This window comes from Ovis canadensis, chromosome 5, assembly GCF_042477335.2.
Source record: "Ovis canadensis isolate MfBH-ARS-UI-01 breed Bighorn chromosome 5, ARS-UI_OviCan_v2, whole genome shotgun sequence".
NCBI classification, from domain to species: Eukaryota; Metazoa; Chordata; class Mammalia; order Artiodactyla; family Bovidae; genus Ovis; species Ovis canadensis.
The window spans coordinates 53,842,700-53,865,412 of record NC_091249.1 but is presented as its reverse complement, the minus strand read 5'-3'; the positions used below and the strand labels follow the sequence as shown (position 1 = coordinate 53,865,412).

The window sequence follows — 22,713 nt, the reverse complement described above, 5'->3', positions numbered from 1 at the left end:
GACTTTTTTTTAATCTTTTTCTTTTCAATTACAGGATTCCTTTTAATGGAGTCATGGAAGAACATATATCAGAAAATGGCATTCATCAGGAGAATAGGAGATATTGTAATCAAATCACTAAATTCACACATACACACACAATCTTCTAATAGCAGCACCCAGACACCTTTAATTCTCAGTTGTTTATTCTGCACTGTCTACCATTTAATCACAAAAGCAAGATGAATAACAGCATTGTAACTGAATTCATGATCCTGGGCCTCACTCAAAAACCTGAACTCCAGGGAGTTCTCTTCATTATCTTTCTCTTCATCTACTTCGTGGCTTTCCTTGGCAATATGCTTATTGTCATTGCCGTAGTCTATAACACTAGCTTGCATACCCCCATGTATGTTCTCCTTCTGGCCCTGGCTATCGTGGACATCATCTGCACAACAAGCATAATCCCAAAAATACTTGCGACCATGCTAACATCAAGAAAGACCATCTCATATGGAGGCTGCATGTCCCAACTCTTCTTCTTCACATGGTCCCTGGGTGCTGAGATGGTTCTCTTCACCACTATGGCTTATGACCGCTATGTGGCCATCTGTTTCCCTCTACGCTACAGTGCTATTATGAACCACTATATGTGTGTGGCCTTGCTCAGCGTTGTCATGGCTATTGCAGTAACCAACTCCTGGGTACACACAGGTCTCATCCTAAGGCTGACCTTCTGTGGATCAAACACCATTGACCACTTCTTCTGCGAGATACCCCCGCTGCTATCTTTGTCCTGCAGCCCAGTGAGAATCAACGAAGTGATGGTGTATGTTGCTGATATTACTCTGGCTATAGGTGACTTCACCCTCACCTGCATCTCCTACTGTTTTATCATTGCTGCCATTCTTCGCATCCGCACTACAGAAGGGAAGAGAAAGGCCTTCTCAACATGCTCATCTCATCTCATAGTGGTGTCTCTTTATTATTCTCCTGTAATCTACACCTATATACGCCCAGCTTCCAGCTACACATTTGAAAGGGACAAAATGGTAGCTGCACTCTATACTCTTGTGACCCCTACATTAAACCCAATTGTGTACAGTTTCCGAAATAAGGACATGCAGGCAGGGATTAGGAAAGTATTTGCATTCCTGAAACATTAGTAGTTTCAAAGGAGAATGTCAGCTCTCTAGAATCATTTTCTACAGCTTAGATTTTACTTACCTTTCATATTTACCTCAATCCCCAACTTTTCCATTCCCTCTTAGTGCAAGAATGTCTCATCTCATAGTAAGTCACTTCCTTAGATATTCATTTCTAAACTACACTTATTCTTGGGCTTGTTTGGTGGTCTAGTCATTAAGACTCCATATTTCCAATGCAGGAGGCCCAGGTTTGATCTCTGGTCAGGGAACTGGATCCCTCATGCTACAACTAAGAGCCTGCATGTAACAACAAAGATCCTGTGTGCCTCAACTAAGACCCAGTGCAGCCAAATTAAACAAACAAACAAACAAACAAAAACACTTATTCTGTTATAATTAAACTGTACTGATTGATAATTCTATAGGTTCCTGAAACATTCTCTTTCATGAAAACTTTCCAAACTAAAATGTTTCTCTTAATCCTACCTTGTTCCTAGAATTCTCATTGCCTTTACAACTCCATGCTTTTCACTTTAACAATATTTGTGATGTAATGGACATGAGTTTGAGCAAACTCCCAGAGATAGTGAAGGCCAGGGAAGCCTGACATGCCTGGGTACATGGAGTCACAAAGAATCGATCATAACTTAGTGAGTGAACAACGACAACAACATAGATATAGCCTCACACAAACAGATATCCATATTTCTCACTATATATATACATATATATACACATAAGTGTGTGTGTTAGTCACTTCAATTGTGTCCGTGTCTTTGCAACCCTATGTACTGTGGCCCACCAACCTCTTCTGTCCATGGGACTCTCCAGGCAAGAATATTGGAGTGGGTTTCCATGTCCACCCCTGGGGATCTTTCCAACCCAGGAACTGAACCTTTTATGTCTCCTACATTAGCAGGAAGGTTTTTCACCATTAGTGCCACCTGGGAAGCCCATATAGATGTATACCACATGTCTAAATATATATATATATATATATATACATATATATATATGAATATTTGTTTATATTAGTATAGTAAATAAACATAAATATTTATTTATTAAGTTAAATAAATATAAGAATACTTATTTGTATATATATATATATATACATATATGTCAACGTCTTTCTAAATGTCAAACTTAACAATATCATAGCAGTTATTTTATCAGCAAAAGCAAGTCTACTCAAGAAGAGTTGGAGGAACTGCAATTCACAGTATACGAACAATGGTGGACCATAGGCAAATCCAGAGAACAATGAAAGAAAACTTGCTTTTAGGCCATGCTAGTGGTAAAGAACCAACCTGCCAATGCAGGAGACATAAGAGACATGAGATCAATCCCTAGGTTGGGCAGATCCCCTGGAGAAAGAAATGGCAACCCACTCCAATATTCTTGCCTGGAGAATCCCATGGACAGAGGAGCCTGGTGGGCTACAGTTCATAGGATCCCAAAGAGTCAGACATGACTGAAGCAACTTACCACAGAACAACAAATAGAGAAAAAGGGAAACTGGAAGTTCCGTAATAACCAATTAGCCCATTGGAGGAAGCTTAGGAGGTCAAATTATGGACGTTTCTCATTGGTTGGGCTGCTGTAGTCTCTGATTGGCTGGTCCCTTACTGGGTGGAGAGAAGTTTTCTCTTTCATGCGGGATAATAAAGTAGATAACACTTTCTTGTCAGAAATATAGGCTTATATCTCTTCCTGTTTGTACTAACTGATGATGTATCATGGAAATTGAGAGTTGCTTTACCAGTCTGTCTGAAATCTAACTTTAGCTGATGATCCTTTAATTAATTCCTCAGTACTGGTCTGATGCTTGCGACTCCATGGACTGTAGCCTGCAGGCTCCTTTGTCCATGGAATTCTCCAAGCAAGAATATAGAAGCGGGTTGCCGTTTCTTTCGCCAGGGGATCTGCCTCACCCAGCAATTGAACCCTGGTCTCCTGCTTTGCGGGTGGACTCTTTACTATCTGACACATCAGGAAAGTTCAACGATAGAATGAAAAAGCCTATAGCACGCGGTATTCCCAGGCGGTCTCCCATCCAAGTATTAAACAAGCCCAAACTTGCTTAGTTTCTGGGATCAGACAAGATCAGGCACATTCAGAGTGCTATGCCTGTAGACAATACTGGCATACCTCGCAGGTAATGTGTTTGGTTTCAGACCACTACAATGAAACAAATATCACATGAAGAAAGTAAAACTTTTTTTTTTTTAATTTCACAGAGCAAATAAAAGTTACATTTATACTATAGTAGAGTCTATTATATGTACATTAGTATGGTCTAAAAGAAAAAATGTACCTCCCTTATGTGAAACATTTTGTTGCTAAAAAATGTTAACCATCTTTGGACCTCCAGCAAATCATAATCTTTTTTTGGTGGTGGATGACCTTGCCTTGATGTTAACGGCTACTGAGTGATAAGGATGGTAGTTGCTGAAGTTTGGAGTGGTGGTGGCAATTTCTTAAAATAAAAATAAAGTTTGCTGAATCACTTGACTCTTCGTGTCATTATTGATTTTTCTGTAGCATGCAATGTTCTTTAATAACATTTTGCTCACAATAGAATTTCTTTCAATTGGGGTTGATTGTCTCAGAGCCTACCACTACTATGTTAGCTAAGCTTATGTAATATGTATGCACTTTGTTGTCATTTCAATAGTTCTTTACAGCATCTTCACCAGGAGTAGAGTCCATCTCAAGAAACCACTGTCTTTGCTCATCCACAATAAACAATTCTTCATTTGTTTAAATTTTAGCATAATATTACAGCAATTCAGTCACATTTTGGGCTCCACTCTTATTTCTAGTTTTCTTCTTATTTTGACAACATCTGCAGTTACTTCCTCCACAGAAATTTTGAACCCTTCAAAGTCATCTATGAGGATTGAAATCAAATTCCAGTCTATATTTTGATATATTCTAATGAACCACAAATATTCTTAATAATATTTAGAGTGGGAAATCCTTTCCTAGATGCTTGGAAAGATTGAAGGCAGGAGGAGACGGGGATGACAGAGGATGAGACAGTTGGATGGCATCAACAACTCGACAGACATGAGTTCGAGCAAGCTCCAGTATTTGGTGATGGACACAGAAGCCTGTTATGCTGCAGTCCATGGGGTCACACAGAGTCAGACACAACTGAAGGACTGAACTGAACTGATATGTAACTTATATGTTTATATGTACATGCTAAAGCTTATACTGGAAAAGGGCAGTTTTCATTCTAATCCTAAAGAACGGATATGCCAAAGAATGCCCAAACTACCACACAATTACATTCATCTCACATGCTAGCAAAGTAACGCTCAAAATTCTCAAAGCAAGGCTTCAACAAACATGAACCATGAACTTCCAGATGTTCAAGCTGGATTAGAAAAGGCAGAGGAACCAGAGATCATCTTGTCAACATCCGTTGGATCATCGAAAAAGCAAGAGAGTTCCATAAAAAATTCTACTTCTACTTTACTGACTATGCCAAAGCCTTTGACTGTGTGGATTACAACAAACTGTGGAAAGTTCTTCGAGAGATGGGAATACCAGACCACCTTACCTGCCTCCTGAGAAATCTGCATGCAGGTCAAGAAGCAACAGTTAGAATTGGACATGGAACAACAGACTGGTTCCAAATCGGGAAAGAAGTACATCAAGGCTGTATATTGTCACCCTGCTTATTTAACTTCTATGCAGAGTGCATCATGTGAAATATCAGACTGGATGCAGCACGAACTGGAATCAAGATTGCCGGGAGAAATATCAATAACCTCAGATGTTCTGATACCACCACCCTTATGACAGAAAGCAAAGAACTAAACAGCCTGTTAATAATAGTGAAAGAGGAGAGTGAAAAAGTTGGCTTAAAACAACATGCAGGAAACTAGGATCATGGCATCCAGTCCCATCACTTCATGGTTAATAGATGGGGAAACAATGGAAACAGTGACAGACTTTATTATGGGGGGGGGGGGGGGGGGTGGAGCTCCAAAATCACAACAGATGATGACTGCAGCCATGAAATTAAAAGACTCTTCCTCCTTGGAAGAAAAGTTATGACCAACATAGAAAGTTCAGTTCAGTTCAGTCACTCAGTCGTGTCCGACTCTTTGCGACCCCATGAATCGCAGCACACCAGGCCTCCCTGTCCATCACCAACTCCTGGAGTTCACTTAGACTCACATGCATTGAGTCTGTGATGCCATCCAGCCATCTCATCCTCTGTCGTCCCCTTCTCCTGCCCTCAATCCCTCCCAGCATCAGAGTCTTTTCCAATAAATCAACTCTTTGCATGAGTTGGCCAAAGTACTGAAGTTTCAGCCTTAGCATCATTCCTTCCAAAGAAATCCCAGGGCTGATCTCCAGAATGGACTGGTTGGATCTCCTTGCAGTCCAAGGGACTCTCAAGAGTCTTCTCCAACACCACAGTTCAAAAGCATCAATTTTTTGGCACTCAGCCTTCTTCACAGTCCAACCCTCACATCCATGCATGACCACTGGAAAAATCATAGCCTTGACTAGATGGACCTTTGTTGGCAAAGTAATGTGTCTGCTTTTGAATATACTATCTAGGTTGGTCATAACTTTTCTTCCAAGGAGTAAGCATCTTTTAATTTCATGGCTTCAGTCACCATCTACAGTGATTTTGGAGCCCCCCCCCCAAATAGTCTGACACTGTTTCCACTGTTTCCCCATCTAGTTCCCATGAAGTGATCAGACCAGGTGCCATGATCTTAGTTTTCTGAATGTTGAGCTTTAAGCCAACTTTTTCACTCTCCACTTTCACATTCATCAGGAAGCTTTTTAGTTCCTCTTCTCTTTCTGCCATAAGGGTGGTGCCATCTGCATATCTGAGGTTATTGATATTTCTCCCAGCAATCTTGATTCCAGCTTGTGCTTCTTCCAGCCCAGCGTGTCTCATGATGTACTCTGCATAGAAGTTAAATAAGCAGGATGACAACATATAGCCTTGACGTACTCCGTTTCAATAGTACAAATAGCTGTGAAAAGAAGAGAAGCAAAAAGCAAAGGAGAAAAGGAAAGATATAAGCATCTGAATGCAGAGTTCCAAAGAATAGCAAGAAGAGATAAGAAAGCCTTCCTCAGCGATCAATGCAAAGAAATAGAAGCAAACAACAGAATGGGAAAGACTAGAGATCTCTTCGAGAAAATTAGAGATACCAAGGGAACATTTCATGTAAAGATGGGCTTGACAAAGGACAGAAATGGTATGGACCTAACAGAAGGAGAAGATATTAAGAAAAGGTGGCAAGAATACACAGAAGAACTGTACAAAAAAGATCTTCAAGACCCAGATAATCACGATGGTGTGATCACTCACCTAAAGCCAGACATCATGGAATGTGAAGTCAAGCGGGCCTTAGAAAGCATTACTACGAACAAAGCTAGTGGAGGTGATGGAATTCCAGTTGAGCTGTTTCAAATCCTGAAAGATGATGTTGTGAAAGTGCTGCACTCAATATGCCAGCAAATTTGGAAAACAGCAGTGGCCACAGGACTGGAAAAGGTCATTCCAATGTTCATCCCAATCCCAAAGAAAGGCAATGCCAAAGAATGCTCAAACTACTACCCAATTGCACTCATCTCACACAAAGTATGCTACTGCTAAGACACTTCAGTCATGTCTGACTCTGTGTGACTCCATAGACGGCAGCCCACCAGGCTCCCCCGTCCCTGGGATTCTCCAGGGAAGAACACTGGAGTGGGTTGCCATTTCCTCCAATGCATGAAAGTGAAAAGTGAAAGTGAAGTCTCTCAGTCATGCCTGACTATTAGCGACCCCATGGACTGCAGCATACCAGGCTCCTCCATCCATGGGATTTTCCAGGCAAGAGTACTGGAATGGAGTGCCATTGCCTTCTCCCACACAAAGTATAGTAATGCTCAAAATTCTCCAAGCCAGGCTTTAGCAATATGTGAACCATGAACTTCCAGATGTTCAAGCTGGATTTAGAAAAGGCAGAGGAACCAGAGATCAAATTGCCAACATCCGCTGGATCATGGAGAAAGCAAGAGAGTTCCGGAAAAAACTATTTCTGCTTTATTGACTATGCCAAAGCCTTTGACTGTGTGGATCACAATAAACTGAAAAATTCTGAAAGAGATGGGAATACCAGACCACCTGACCTGCCTCTTGAGAAACCTATATGCAGGTCAGAAGCAACAGTTAGAACTGGACATGGAACAAGAGACTGGTTCCAAATAGGAAAAGGAGTATGTCAAGGCTGTATATTGTCTCCCATGCTAGTAAGGACATGCTTAAAATCTTGCACCCTAGGCTTCAGCATTTTGTGAACCAAGAACTTCCAGCTGTCCAAGCTGGGTTTTGAAAAGGCAGAGGAACAAATTGCCAACATTTGCTGTATCATAGAGAAAGCAAGGGAATTACAGAAAAGCTTCTACCTCTGTTTCATTGACTATGCTAAAGCCTTTGACTGTGTGGATCATAACAAACTGTGCAAAGCTCTCAAACAGATAGGAATATCTGAGCATTTTACATGTCTCCTGAGAAACCTGCATGCAACAGTTAGAACCCTGTATGGAACAATTGGTTGGTTCAAAATAGAGGAAAGAGTAACACAGCTGTTATCTGTGTGTTGAACCTACATGCTGAGCACATCATGAGAAATGCCAGGCTGGAAGAGTTACAAGCTGTAATCAAGATAGGTGAGAGAGACATTAACAACTTCAGATATGTGGATGATACTACTGTAATTGCAGAAAGCAAAAAGGAACTAAAGAGCCTCTTTATGAGGGTGAAGGAGAAGAGTGAAAGAGCTGCTTAAAACTAAATATTAAAAATACTAAGATCATGGCATCTGGCCCCATTACTTCATGTCAAATAGCAGGGGAAAATGTGGAAACAGTGACAGATCTCTTCTTGGACTCTAAAATCTCTGTGGATGGTGACTGCACTCATGAAATCAGATGATGATCACTTCTTGGCAGGAAATCTATGACAAACCTAGACAGTGTGTTGAAAAGCAGAGACACAACTCTGCTGACAAAGGTCTGTATAGTCAAGGCTATGGTTTTCCCATAGCCTTGGTTGTCAAAGCTGGACTGTAAAGAAAGCCTTCGAACTGTGGTGCTGGAGAAGACTCCTGAGAGTCCCTTGGGCAGCAAGGAGATCAAACCAGTCAATCTTAAGAGAAATCAACCCTGAATACTGGTTTGAAGGACTGAGGTTGAAGGTGAAACTCTGGTATTTTGGTCATCTGATGTGAACAGCTGACTCATTGGAAAAGACCCTGATGCTGGGAAAAATTGAGGGCAGAAGAAGAGGGCATCAGAGGATGAGATGGCTGGATGGCATCACCAATCCAATTGACATGATCTTGGACAAACTTTGGGAGATAGTGAGGGACAGGGATGCCTGGAATGGTGCAGTCCATGGGATCACAAAGAGTAGGACATGACCAGGTGACTAAACAACAACCAGGTGAAGGCAGTATAAAACAAAATATGTTATATACATTAATTATAGAAACTAGGCAATTTGTACTGTTCTCAAAAATTGTCGGAAAGGTTTGCAAGTGTAGCAAGAAAAATAAACATGTCTACTATCTGTATCAGACCTTTTCCCCACGAAATTTGTTTATTTTTATGTGCTAAAAAGCAAACTTTTGTATTTCATACTATATTTTCAAAATTTCTATTTTACTTTAAATGTATTTTTCTTGATGTCTGGCCAAGATAGTATGAAGTATGGAGTATGAAGACCCTGAACACACCTCTGTCTATAGGCACCACAAAATTAAAACTGTTTACAGAGCAACTATCTATGAGAACCTGAAGGCTAGCTAAAGATAATTTTTACAGCTAAAGATACAAGGAAGGAAGCACAAAAGGGTGGTAGGAGGAGTGAAGACATGGTAGTCACAAAAGCCACACCCTTTGGTAGGTGATCCACAAACACAAGGATGCTCAAAATTTCAGAGCTTTTCTCCAAGGTGAGGGGTCTCTCCCGCCATCAGGTTCACCAGCCTAGGTGTTATATACCTAGAAGAAGAGTCCCCAGAACATCTGGCTTGCATGCAGGGGAGCTGGGGGGCCTTACAAAACTGAGACTCTAATCTCAAAAGACATGTGAAGACATTTACATGCAGTCACACAGAGACAGCCGTTTGAAAAGAGCTGATCTTAAAGAGCACCTCAGAGGGGCAGGTGGCAACTGAAATTCACCCTGGAGCTGGAGATGCCAGCAATAGACATTTTAGGGAAGAGGTTCTGCATCAGGGACACGGACACTGTCACTGGCAAGCATCATTTCGGAGTCCCACCTCTAGCCTATTAGTGTGAGAAAATTACCCACCCATAAGTGAACAAGCTTCAGCTATGGCCACTCCAGGCCCTGTAGTCAGTCACTTAGAGACCTGACCCCACAAATCAGTGGGATGGCAATCACCACAAAAATCAGAACCTAGCGGCCAACCAGTCCAGTGCCCTGTCCTGCCTACCAGTGCACCCATAATAGTTGACCACATCAAAACAGAAGGACCCATACAGCCCACATAGGGGTCACTCATGGATTATACAACCCATTAAAATAAGATATCCCATGTCCAAAGACAAAGAAGAAGCCACAGCAAGACAGTAGGAGGGGCTCAATCACGATAAAACCAAATCCCATACCCACTGGGTGGGTAACCCATAGGCTGGAGAACAATAATACCAAAGAAGTTCTCACACTATTGTGAAGGATCTGAACCCCATGTCAGACTTTCCAGCCTCGGGATCCAACAAAGGGACTGGGGCCCCAGAGAATCTTGCCTTGAGGGACAATGGGATTTGATAATACGCCTTCTAGAGGAGTGGGTGAAACAGAGACTCTGGTCTTTTAGGGCACAAACAAAATTTTGTGCACATCAAGATGCAGAGGAGAGGAGCAGTGACCCCACAGGAGACTGAGATGAAACTATTTGCTAGTGTTGGAAGGCCTCCTATGGACACATGGGTCATCAGGGTCTTACCATATGGATGGGGGCACTGAAAGGTCCCCCTTGTGTAAACCCTGTTGGAGTTCACCATTAACCCTACCATCAAGCCCCAGAACTCAGGGCTGAGTCACCTCAGGCAAAACAACTGCCAGAAAGGGAGTGAAACCCCACCCATCAGCAGATCATTGGATTAAAGATTTACTGAGCAAGGCCCTGCCCACCAGAGCAAGACCCAGTTTTCCCCATTGCCAGTCCCTCCCATCAAGAAACTTACACAAGTCTCTTAGTCTCATCTATCAGAGGGTAGACAGAAGAAGCAAGAAGCATAGTCTCACAGCAGCTAAAACAAAAACCATATTATGGAAAGTTAATCACAATGAAAAAGCAGACAGTGTGTGCCAGATGAAGCGACAGGATAAGATCCCAGAAAACACAACTAAATGAAGTGGAGATAGGCAATCCTCCAGAAAAAAAAATCAGAATAATGATAGTGAATATAATTCAGGATCTTGGGAAAAGAATGAGAGCAAAGACTGGAAAGATGCAAGAAATGTTTACCAAAGATGTAGCAGAATTAAAGAACAAACAGAGATGAATAATACACGAGAAGGAATCAATAGCAGAGTAACTGAAGCAGAAGAATGGATAAATGACCTAGAGGACAGAATGGTAGAAATCACTGCTGCAGAACAGAATATAGGAAAAAGAATGAAAAGAAATGAAGACAGCCTAAGAGACCACTAGGACAACATTAAACTCACCAACCTTCACATTATATGGGTTCCAGAAGGAGAATAGAAAGAGAAAGGACCTGAGAAAATATTTGAAGAGATAATAGCTGAAAAATTCCTGAACGTGGGAAAGGAAATAGTCAACCAAGTCCAGGAAACACAGAGAGTCCAGACAGGATAAACCCAAGGAGGAACACACCAAGACACATAGTAATCAAACTGACAAAAATTAAAGACAGAGGTAAAATATTAAAAGCAACAAGGGAAAAATGACAAACAACATACAAAGGAACTCCCATCAGGTTATCAGCTACTTTCTCAACAAAAACTCTACAAACCAGCAGGTAATGGCATGATATATTTAAAGTGTTGAAAAGGAAGAAACTACAACCAAGAATACTGTACCCAACAAGACTTTCCTTCAAATTTGATGGAGAAATCAAAAGCTTTCCAGGCAAGCAAAAGTTAAGAGAATTCAGCACCACCAAACCGGCTTTACAACAAATGCTAAAGAAATGTTTCTAGGCAGGAAATGCAAGACAAGGAAAAGACCTACAGAAAATAAACCCAAAATAGTTAAGAAAATGGTAATAGGATTATATATATTGATAATTATCTTAAATGTAAATGGATTAAATGCAACAACCAAAAGACATAGACTGACTAGGTACTTGTATGCACTTCCACTTAACACATCACTCTGCTTGACCCTCCCCACATTGTATATTTTTATATTGTTAATTAATCATGTTTTCATTATGGCTTGTAATTGTAACTATCTTTTTTGTGTGTGTGTCTTGCTATTGATTGTGAAAACTGTTAAACATCTTTTACTATTGTGTTGGGTAACTATTACTCAATACCATTGTATCATAATTGGTCAACAGAAAAATAATAGAACTCTCTATTGGCAATACTAGGATCTAATAGAAAAACCTGTAATCACTTTTTAAAATTCAGATGCATATCAGAATTATCTTGAAATTTTTTGAAAAATACAAATTCTCAGGTATTGCTTTATTTTCTCCAGAGCTCCAGATAAGTTTCTAATGAACAGTCATGGTTTTGTTTTGTTTTGTTTTTTTAAGTTTATTTTATTTTATTTTATTTCAGTTTTTTATTTTTTAAATTTTAAAATCTTTAATTCTTACATGCGTTCCCAAACATGAACCCCCCTCCCACCTCCCTCCCCATAACATCTCTCTGGGTCATCCCCATGCACCAGCCCCAAGCATGCTGTATCCTGCGTCAGATGAACAGTCATGTTTAAAAACCACTGGGCTATATGATAATCTTTTACTTTTATCTAGTTTGTTTCACTTTTTCTACTTCATATTCAGGGCTCACATTTCATTTAGTTTATGTTCTCCAATTTCTCCATCTCTTCTCTCTTTTACTGATGTTCTTTCTCAAGCCTTTATCAAGTGTAGTTGAATATATGTGTAATATATATGTATTGTAGTAGATATACATTTTGTATACATATTATAAACGTATATAATGTACATATTTCAGAAAACATGAATTTTTGCCTAACTAAAAATATTATGATATTTTGATTCTACTTATTTCACTTATTATGAATAGAATGTTAAATTTTTAATTAAAAAATAGATATGCAACATGCAACAAAGGTTTACTGTACAGCATAATGAACTTTGGTCAATATCTTATAATAAACTATGATGGAAAATAATTTCAACAATAATATATGTGTATTTGTATAATTGAATCACCTTGCTGTGCACCTGAAACAATGTGTCAATGATACTTCAATAAAAAATATATATGTAACGGCTGAGTAATACTCCATTGTGTATATGTACCACAGCTTTCTTATCCATTCATCTGCTGATGGACATCTACGTTGTTTCCATGTCCTGGCTATTATAAACAGTGCTGCAATGAACATTGGGGTACATGTGTCTCTTTCAATTCTGGTTTCCTCGGTGTGTATGCCCAGCAGTGGGATTGCTGGGTCATAAGGTAGTTCTATTTGCAATTTTTTAAGGAATCTTCACACTGTTCTCCATAGTGGCTGTACTAGTTTGCATTCCCACCAACAGTGTAGGAGGGTTCCCTTTTCTCCACACCCTCTCCAGCATTTATTGCTTGCAGATTTTTGGATCGCAGCCATTCTGACTGGTGTGAAGTGGTACCTCATTGTGGTTTTGATTTGCATTTCTCTAATAATGAGTGATGTTGAGCATCTTTTCATGTGTTTGTTAGCCATCCGTATGTCTTCTTTGGAGAAATGTCTATTTAGTTCTTTGGCCCATTTTTTGATTGGGTCGTTTATTTTTCTGGAGTTGAGCTGCATAAGTTGCTTGTATATTTTTGAGATTAGTTGTTTGTCAGTTGCTTCATTTGCTATTATTTTCTCCCATTCAGAAGGCTGTCTTTTCACCTTGCTTATATTTTCCTTTGTTGTGCAGAAGCTTTTAATTTTAATTAGATCCCATTTGTTTATTTTTGCTTTTATTTCCAGAATTCTGGGAGGTGGATCATAGAGGATCCTGCTGTGATTTATGTCTGAGAGTGTTTTGCCTATGTTCTCCTCTAGGAGTTTTATAGTTTCTGATCTTACATTTAGATCTTTAATCCATTTTGAGTTTATTTTTGTGTGTGGTGTTAGAAAGTGATCTAGTTTCATTCTTTTACAAGTGGTTGACCAGTTTTCCCAGCACCACTTGTTAAAGAGATTGTCCATTGTATATGTCCATTGTATACTCCATTGTATATTCTTGCCTCCTTTGTCAAAGATAAGGTGTCCATATGTGTGTGGATTTATCTCTGGGCTTTCTATTTTGTTCCATTGATCTATATGTCTGTCTTTGTGCCAGTACCATACTGTCTTGATGACTGTGGCTTTGTAGTAGAGCCTGAAGTCAGGCAAGTTGATTCCTCCAGTTCCATTCTTCTTTCTCAAGATTGCTTTGGCTATTCGAGGTTTTTTGTATTTCCATACAAATCTTGAAATTATTTGTTCTAGTTCTGTGAAAAATGTGGCTGGTAGCTTGATAGGGATTGCATTGAATTTGTAAATTGCTTTGGGTAGTATACTCATTTTCACTATATTGATTCTTCCAATCCATGAACATGGTATATTTCTCCATCTATTAGTGTCCTCTTTGATTTCTTTCATCAGTGTTTTATAGTTTTCTATATATAGGTCTTTAATTTCTTTAGGTAGCTATATTCCTAAGTATTTTATTCTTTTTGTTGCAATGGTGAATGGAATTGTTTCCTTAATTTCTTTTTCTACTTTCTCATTATTAGTGTATAGGAATGCAAGGGATTTCTGTGTGTTGATTTTATATCCTGCAACTTTACTATATTCATTGATGAGCTCTAGTAATTTTCTGGTGGAGTCTTTAGGGTTTTCCATGTAGAGGATCATGTCATCTGCAAACAGTGAGAGTTTTACTTCTTCTTTTCCAATTTGGATTCCTTTTATTTCTTTTTCTGCTCTGATTGCTGTGGCCAAAACTTCCAGAACTATGTTGAATAGTAGCGGTGAAAGTGGACACCCTTGTCTTGTTCCTGACTTTAGGGGAAATGCTTTCAATTTTTCACCATTGAGGATAATGTTTGCTGTGGGTTTGTCATATGAATGGATAAGAAAGCTGTGGTACATATACACAATGGAGTATTACTCAGCCATTAAAAAGAATTCATTTGAATCAGTTCTGTTGAGATGGATGAAACTGGAGCCGATTATACAGAGTGAAGTAAGCCAGAAAGAAAAACACCAATACAGTATACTAACACATATATATGGAATTTAGGAAGATGGCAATGACGACCCTGTATGCAAGACAGGGAAAGAGACACAGATGTGTATAACGGACTTTTGGACTCAGAGGGAGAGGGAGAGGGTGGGATGATTTGGGAGAATGCCATTCTAACATGTATACTATCATGTGAATTGAATCGCCAGTCTATGTCTGACGCAGGATGCAGCATGCTTGGGGCTGGTGCATGGGGATGACCCAGAAAGATGTTATGGGGAGGGAGGTGGGAGGGGGGTTCATGTTTGGGAATGCATGTAAGAATTAAAGATTTTAAAATTAAAAAAAAAAAAGGAAAAAAAAATATATATGTATATTTATAAGATCCCAAATTAGTAAAATAAATAGAAGTTGCAACTATCATTACAAAAATACAAAAAATCATATAATATTACTATGAACAATTATACATCAATGAAATGAACAATATAGATGAAATGGATGAATTCCTATAAATCTTCTATCCTTAAGACTGTATCAGAAAGTAAAAAAGGACAGGTTGATTATTAGTAATGAAATTGAGTCAGTAGTAAAAAAAAAAAAAAAAACAAACAAAAAAAAACACCAAAATCCAGGATCAGACAACTCCACAGTTAAGTTTTACTAAACATTTAAAAATATTTAACATCTATCTTTTTCAAACTATTCCCAAAAATAGAGAAGGAATAATTTTGAACTTATTTTATAAGGCCAGTATCAACCTGATAACAGAACCAAAGAAACAATAAAAGATTAAAGTTCAATATCATTAATGAACATAGATGTAAAAATCCTCAACAAAATACTAGCAGCCAAAATTCAACAATATATTAAAAGTATCATACACAATGTTCAAGGGGAACATATCCCAGGATGCAAAGAAAGTTTAATAACTGCAAATCAGTCTATCAATGGGACACATCACATTAAAAATTAGAAAAATAAAAAAATTATATGATCAGTAGAAACTAACACAATATTGTAAAGCAACTATACGCCAATAAAAATTTATTATAAAATTATATGATCATCTTAATAGATACAGAAAAAGTTTATGACTAAATTTAACATCCATTTAGGATTAAAAAATTTTCAGCAACATGGGTATAAAAAAATATCTCAGCATAATAAACTCTATGTATGACAGACCTATAGCCAACATTATACTCAAGAGTGAAAAGCTGAAAGCATCTCCTCTAAGAACAAAAACAAGAGAAGGATACATTCAAGTCACTTTTATTCATTCAACAAAGTATTGGAAGTCCTAGCCATAACAATCAGAACAGAAAAAGAGATAAAATGCAAGCAAACTGGAATGAAAAGGAAATCTGCTATTACTTGCAGATGACATAATACTGTATATAGAAAATCCTAAAATCTCCACCAAAAAAAAATAATAATAAAAATCAGAACTAATAAATGTAGTAATGTTGCAGGATACAAAATCAGTATACAAAAATCTTTTGTAATTTTACACCCCAATCATGAATTTTAAGAAAGAGAAATCAATAAAACAATCCATTTTACAATTTCATCCAAAATAATAAAATACTAAATTTAACCAAAGAGATGATAGACCTCTTCTCTGAGATTGAAAAGACATTGATTAAAATAACTTGAAGAAGATGCAAATGTAAAGATATACCAAGGCTACAGATTATAAGCATAAGTATTGTTAAAATATCCATACTACTCTAAGCAATCTACAGATTTATTATAATCTCTCTATAAATACTAATGACAGTTTCACATAACTGGTACAAATAATCTTAAAATTTGTATTGAGACACAAAGGACGCTGAGTAACAAAAGAAATCTTGAGGAAGAATAAAATTAAAGGTATATGCTCCCTGATTTTAAATTATGCAACATAGTTGTAATCAAAAATTGTGTAATACTGACACAAAAATGGATAGATGGGGTAGATGGATAAAGTAGAACACAGAGCCCAGAAATAAATCCACGCTTATCTGTTCAATCAATTAATGATAAGGAGAGTAAGAATAGTCAGTGGAGATAAGACAGTCTCTTCAATAGTGTTTATTGGAAACACTTGATTACAAGAAACTGGACAGCTACATACAAAAGAATTAAATTTGACAACTTTTTTACACCATATACAGCAATCACCTCAAAATAGATTAAAGACTTAAATGTAAGACCTGAAACTATAAAACTCAGAAGAAAATATAGGTAGTACATTCTTTGACAGATGGTTTAGTGTCTCCTCCGGCAAGGGCAATGAAAACGAGAGTTAAAAAATGAACTTGCCTGAACCTAAAAATCCTTTGCAAACCAAGAAACCACTAACAAAGCAAAAGGAAACTCATTAAATGGGAGGATATATTTGCAACTTATATATCTGATAAGGGATTAATATTAAAATATACATTAATATTAATTAAAGTGTGCATCAATATTAAATACATTAATATTAAAATATAAATTAATGTCAAAACATGTTCACACAACTCAATTTCAAAAACCAATCTGAATGAAAAAATAGATAAAAAACCTGAATACATTTTTCCAGGAAAGTCATATAGATGGACAACAGACAAATGAAAAGATGCTCAGCATCACTAATCATTAGTTTGTTAATCATTCAGTCATGTCAGACTGCAACCCCATGAACTGTAGACCTCCAGGCTCCTCTATCCTTGGAATTTTCTGAGCAAGAATACTGGAGTGGTTAGCCATTCCCTTCTCCAGGGGAACTTCCCAACCCAGGCATCAAATCTGGGTCTCCTACATTGCAGGCAGACTCTTTACCATCTGAGCCACCAGGAAAGCTCCATAATCATCAGGGAAATGCAAATTAAACTCACAATGAGATATCCTTTAATACTGGTCAGAAGGGCTATTTTCAAAAAGATAACACATAATACGTAACAAGTGTTGGTGAGGATATCAAGTAAAGGAAAACTTGCGCACTGTTGGTGGAATTGTAAAATGATGTAAGCATGATAGACAATTGTATGGAGGTTTTTCCACTAAAAAAAAAAAAAAATAGAACTACTGTACAATCCAACAATTCTACTTCTGGGTATTTATCCAAAGAAGGAAAAAGCACTAATTTGAAAAGGTACATGTACCTCTATGTTTATTGGAGCATTGTTTATAATAGCCAAGGTATGGAAGTGACCTAAGTGTCCATCAATAGATGAGTGGGTGAAGAAAATATAAACATATCTGTGAAGTGAAAGTGAAAGTGTTAGTAATTCAGTCATGTCCAGTACTTCGAGATCCCATGGGCTATAGCCCTCCAAGCTCCTCTGTCCATGAAATTTTCCAGGCAAGAAAACTGGAGTGAGTAGCTGTTGTCTTCTCCAGGGTATCTTCCTGACCCAGAGACAGAACTCAAATCTCCTGCATTGCAGGCAGATTCTTTACTGTTCGAGCCACCAGGAAAGCCATATATATAGCAAAATATTACTCAGCCATAAAAAATGAAATTTACCAGTTGCCAAAACATGAATGGAGCTAGAGGGTATTATGCTAAGTGAAATAAGTCAGACAAAAAAAGAAAATGCCACATGATCTCACTTACATGTGGACTAGAAGAAACAAAATGAAAACAGACTTGTTAATACATAGAACAAAAGGGCTAGTTACCAGAAGAGAGGGTAGTTTGAGGGTGGGCAAAATAGTTGAAGGAAATTAAGAGATACAAACCTCTACTTATAAAATAAATAAATCATAGGGATATAATAGCAAAAGAAATATGATCATAATATTGTAATAACTTTGTATGGGTACAGGTGGTTAATATGGTTATGATGATTATGTCATAACAAGAAAAAAGAAAGTGAAAAGTGAAGTTGCTCAGTCATGTCCAACTCTTTGCAACCCCGTTAACTATAGCCTACAAGGCTCCTCCATCCACGGGATGTTTCAGGCAATAGTACTGGAGTGGGTTGCCATTTCCTTCTCCAGGGGATCTTCCCAACCCAGGGATTGAACCCAGGTCTCCTTCATTGTAGGCAGACACTTTAGTATCTGAGCCACCAGGGAAGTCCTATGAAAGTGTAAAATAATTATGCAATACACCTGAAACTAATGTAGTATATTTTATCAACTATATTTAAACTAAATAAAAAGCAAATAAACATTTTTTCTTCATAAAAACTAACCACTTACTAATTTTGAAGTTTTGTTCTGCAGATATCTGCTATATAATTTAGCTTTGATATAGGGAATGTAAAGTACTAGTAATAATCCACTAAAGGTAGCTGTTTAACTAATGGTTAATAGTATGTATTTTTCTATACATATTTTTCCTTTTGTAACTGAATTTCTTCTTAAGAATATATCTTCAGTGATTTATATTTCCTTCACTCACAAAAATTACCTTTGAATATTTCTTTATTTAAAATAGAATTTATAAATATCAGATAATATCATAAAAGATCTCCTCTGGTGATTAATTTGTTATTAAATTTATTTTTCTAAACCTTTATCATTTTTTCCTGTTTCTTTTCAAATATGTGTAGACATTTGAGAAACTTTATTTCTCATCTTATTGCTTCCATTATTTGTTTCAGTCCTGTTTATCAATATCACAAAAACAAGTAGTTCTTTTATAAAATTTTGTTGTTGTTTTTGTTTTTGCTTTCATATAAGAAACCCCAAAGGCTGCTTCCAAATATGAAGTGTCATACCTATACATCTTTTTAAACTGCATGAATCTATTAAGTGTTAAAAAAAAATAAGTTATGACGTGATAAAATTTGAGACTGGTCTCTTTGTTCTAGAAGATTTATTTTAATGATTTTTCCTAACAGTGATGACTTATACTAACACCAACTGACATTATGAAGCAATTACACGGCTAAGTAGAAGTTCACTGCTAACGACAGAGAGTGCATGAGTGCTAAGTCGTTTCAGTTTGGTCCCTTTCTTTGAGACCTCATGGACTGAAGCCCGCCAGGTTCCTCTGTCCATGGGATTCTCCAGGCAAGAATTCCAGAGTGGGTTGCCATTTCCTTCTCCCAATGACAGAGTAAACCTGTATATTGATTAATCATCATAATGTTTTAATGTTTTTCTTTTTTAATTTTTCTGACTATTTGACACAACTGATTAGTCCGCCACTTTTCTTCCCTCAGACTTTGGCTAATTAATGCACATAATGCTGATTTGAGTTCCCTCACCTTCTTGCTGTTCCTTTTATAATGACAAATGAACTTTAAAATGAACCTCTAGAGAAAAGGCATTATCTAATGGAAAAATAAAAATAGGTAAGTCATCAACAAATCACATAAACCTAACAAAATAAATGAGCCAGCAATATACCAGTTGTAGAAACATCAAACATATAAATAATTGAATAAGCTTGAATATAGAAACATTGAACTAGAACGGTATATATACTTATATATAGCCCTCTCTGGGCTCCTTGGATAGCTCAGTTATTAAAGAATCTGCCTGCAATGCAGGAGACCTGGGTTTGATCCTTGGGTTGGGAAGATCCCCTGGAGAAGGGAAAGGCTACCCACTCTAGTATACTGGACTAGAGAATTCCATGGACACCCGTAGAGTCTCAAAGAGTCGGACATGACTGAGCAGCTTTAAATTCATTTTACTTCACTTCACATATAGCCCTCTCCAGAAAGAGAGTAGAATTTCTTTACAAGCACATATGAAACAATTTTAAAACGCATCATATATTTTACCATGAAATGAATCTCAATAAATTTCAAAGCATCAAAGATAACAAATATTATCAAACATGTAGTGTGTGTGTGTGTATATGTGTGTGTGTGTGTGTGTTTATCTGCATGTCTGCAATTTGGAAAACTCAGCAGTGGCCACAGGACTGGAAAAGGTCAGTTTTCATTCCAATTTCAAAGGAGGGTGATGCCAAAGAATATTCAAACTATCATACAATTGAGCTCATTTCACATGCTAGCAAGATTATGCTCAAAATCCTTCATGCTAGTCTTCAGTAGCAGGTGAACCGAGAACTTCCAGGTGGGCGAGCTGGGTTTTGAAGAGGCAGCAGAACTAAAGATCAAATTGCCAATATTCTTTGGATCATGGATAAAGCAAGGGAGTCCCAGAGCGTATCTACTTCTGTTTCACTGACTATGCTGAAGCCTTTGAATGTGTGGATCACAACAAACTGTGGAAAATTCTTAAAGAGATGGGAGTACCAGACCACTTTACCTGTTTCCTGCGAAACCTGTGTGCAGGCCAAGAAGCAACAGTTAAAATCAGACATGGAACAACTGACTAGTTCAAAATTGAATTCATGGAAACATTACTCGCAATAGCACAAAACTGGAGGGGAAAAAACAGAGAAAGTTATGTTTTAAAAATGTATTGCTACATATCAGTTATTTAAGTGCTTTACAACCATCAGCACTTGCATGAATAAATCTCCAAGGCCAAACTTTGAGTTAAAAAAAGACCAACAACACTTTCAGTATGATTCTCTGAATATAAAACTCAAAAGAAAACACACATTTGAAGACACAAATATTTATGATAAAATTGTAAAGAAAAGGCATTGACTAAAACAAAATTGACGGTGTTGTAGCTCTCTAAGAAAGATAGGAGGCAACCACCAGGAGTTAGAATTCATTGCTGATGTACATTTCCTATATGTGTGGTGACCACAGGTAACTTTCTTTAATTTTAAATGTATAAATGTTAACAGAATGTATTTCCTTGTGTATTCAATATATTTTATAATATGAATTAAAATAATTTTACTTTTAGAAATGTCAAAAATAACACAAAACCATTAAGGAGACCTCATTTCGTTATTCTACTGCATCATATTAACAAGTACGTATTGTCATTCCACTCCCAATACATTTGCAAACATGCTTCTAATAAGCAAATGGCCCATGAATTCTGTTCTGAGAGTCACCTAAAAGGGTAAAACACTCAATAACGCTTCTATTAGAGTAAACCAGAAATCAGCAGTTAATTAGAACATTCAAAGCAATGGATAGTCCAATGTATAAAAATATATGAAGATATGATTTATTCCATAATTAATCTTTAGACAGAACTTAAATAGCAATAAAATATTAATGTATTCCTATCAAAATAATGATACATTTAATACCATGCTGGTGGCATCCAAAACAAGCAGATAAATAAATAAATAACAGAAGATATATTACTGTAGATGTGACAGGGTAAAAAAAAGTGAATACATTTGGATCAACTTGCATAAGGATGTTAAAAACTGCTTCTGATATATACCAAAGACATATAATATGCATATCAGATATATGTATATTTACACATTAAAACAAAACTTTCCTCTGACAGGAAGTTCAGAATATATCTGAAGATCTGAAACAGGTGACATGGTGCAGAGTGGGTGGGGTTTAATCACAGGCTCTGTCACTATGAGAGAGTAATAGTTTCCTAGGGATAAAGAAGATAAAGAGTTCATGCAAGAAATGATGGACTGGAACAAGACCTTTGATGTGAAGCCAGAGGACATGGATTTCTGGCCTCTTTAAAGGGCTAATCCAAAGTAGCCAAGCTCCTTGCTGTCTGTGCTTACCCTTTTGATGGGAAATTTTGTTATTCCCATTAAACTTGTGGTTGGGAATTTGACAAGAAAGGCTCAGTATTGTTGCTAAAAAGGGTGAGACAAAATGCCTCTGACTCTGGACCTGTTATATCCACAATATCTGAAAGGGGTGCAAAATTACAATTAATCACAAGAAGCAGTTTTCAGTTGGAATCCCAGATAGCTACTTGCTGAAAGTTACCCAGCTGCTAGACAGATGTGTGTGTGTATATATGTCTTCATGTTACAAAAGGAGAGAGAGAGAATCTCCATATTGTTAAGCTTAACATTAAGAAAAACTAATATATTAGTAGAAACTAATATAGTAGGAGCTCGTTATAGTTGGAATTTATTGATACATTTTGAATAAGTACAGTCTCGCCACACATGCACTTAAAATATCCACTTTAAATGTAGTGAAAAGAAGTATAACTTTTATTTTAAAAGAACATGAAATTATGAAACATATCAGGAAGGGCAAAAGGAAGATAATTGAATATAAAATAAACAAAACCAGAAATCTTGGAAACAAAATATATTTACTCTATTAAAAAAAACTTATAAAAGATAATCTAT

General features: G+C 37.2%; 1 protein-coding gene across 1 annotated transcript; it reads left to right on the top strand.

The window, feature by feature from the left end:
* The first annotated feature begins 221 nt into the window (after window positions 1-221).
* Window positions 222-1,145, top strand: OR13G1 (olfactory receptor family 13 subfamily G member 1). The gene has a single exon (XM_069592843.1). It carries the CDS (start codon window positions 222-224, stop codon window positions 1,143-1,145), a length of 924 nt encoding a protein of 307 aa, XP_069448944.1.
* Window positions 1,146-22,713: the final 21,568 nt, after the last annotated feature.

Bases quoted from the DNA above. Each gene is read 5' to 3' on its own strand.
- OR13G1 (XM_069592843.1), top strand. From the start codon at position 222: ATGAATAACAGCATTGTAACTGAATTCATGATCCTGGGCCTCACTCAA.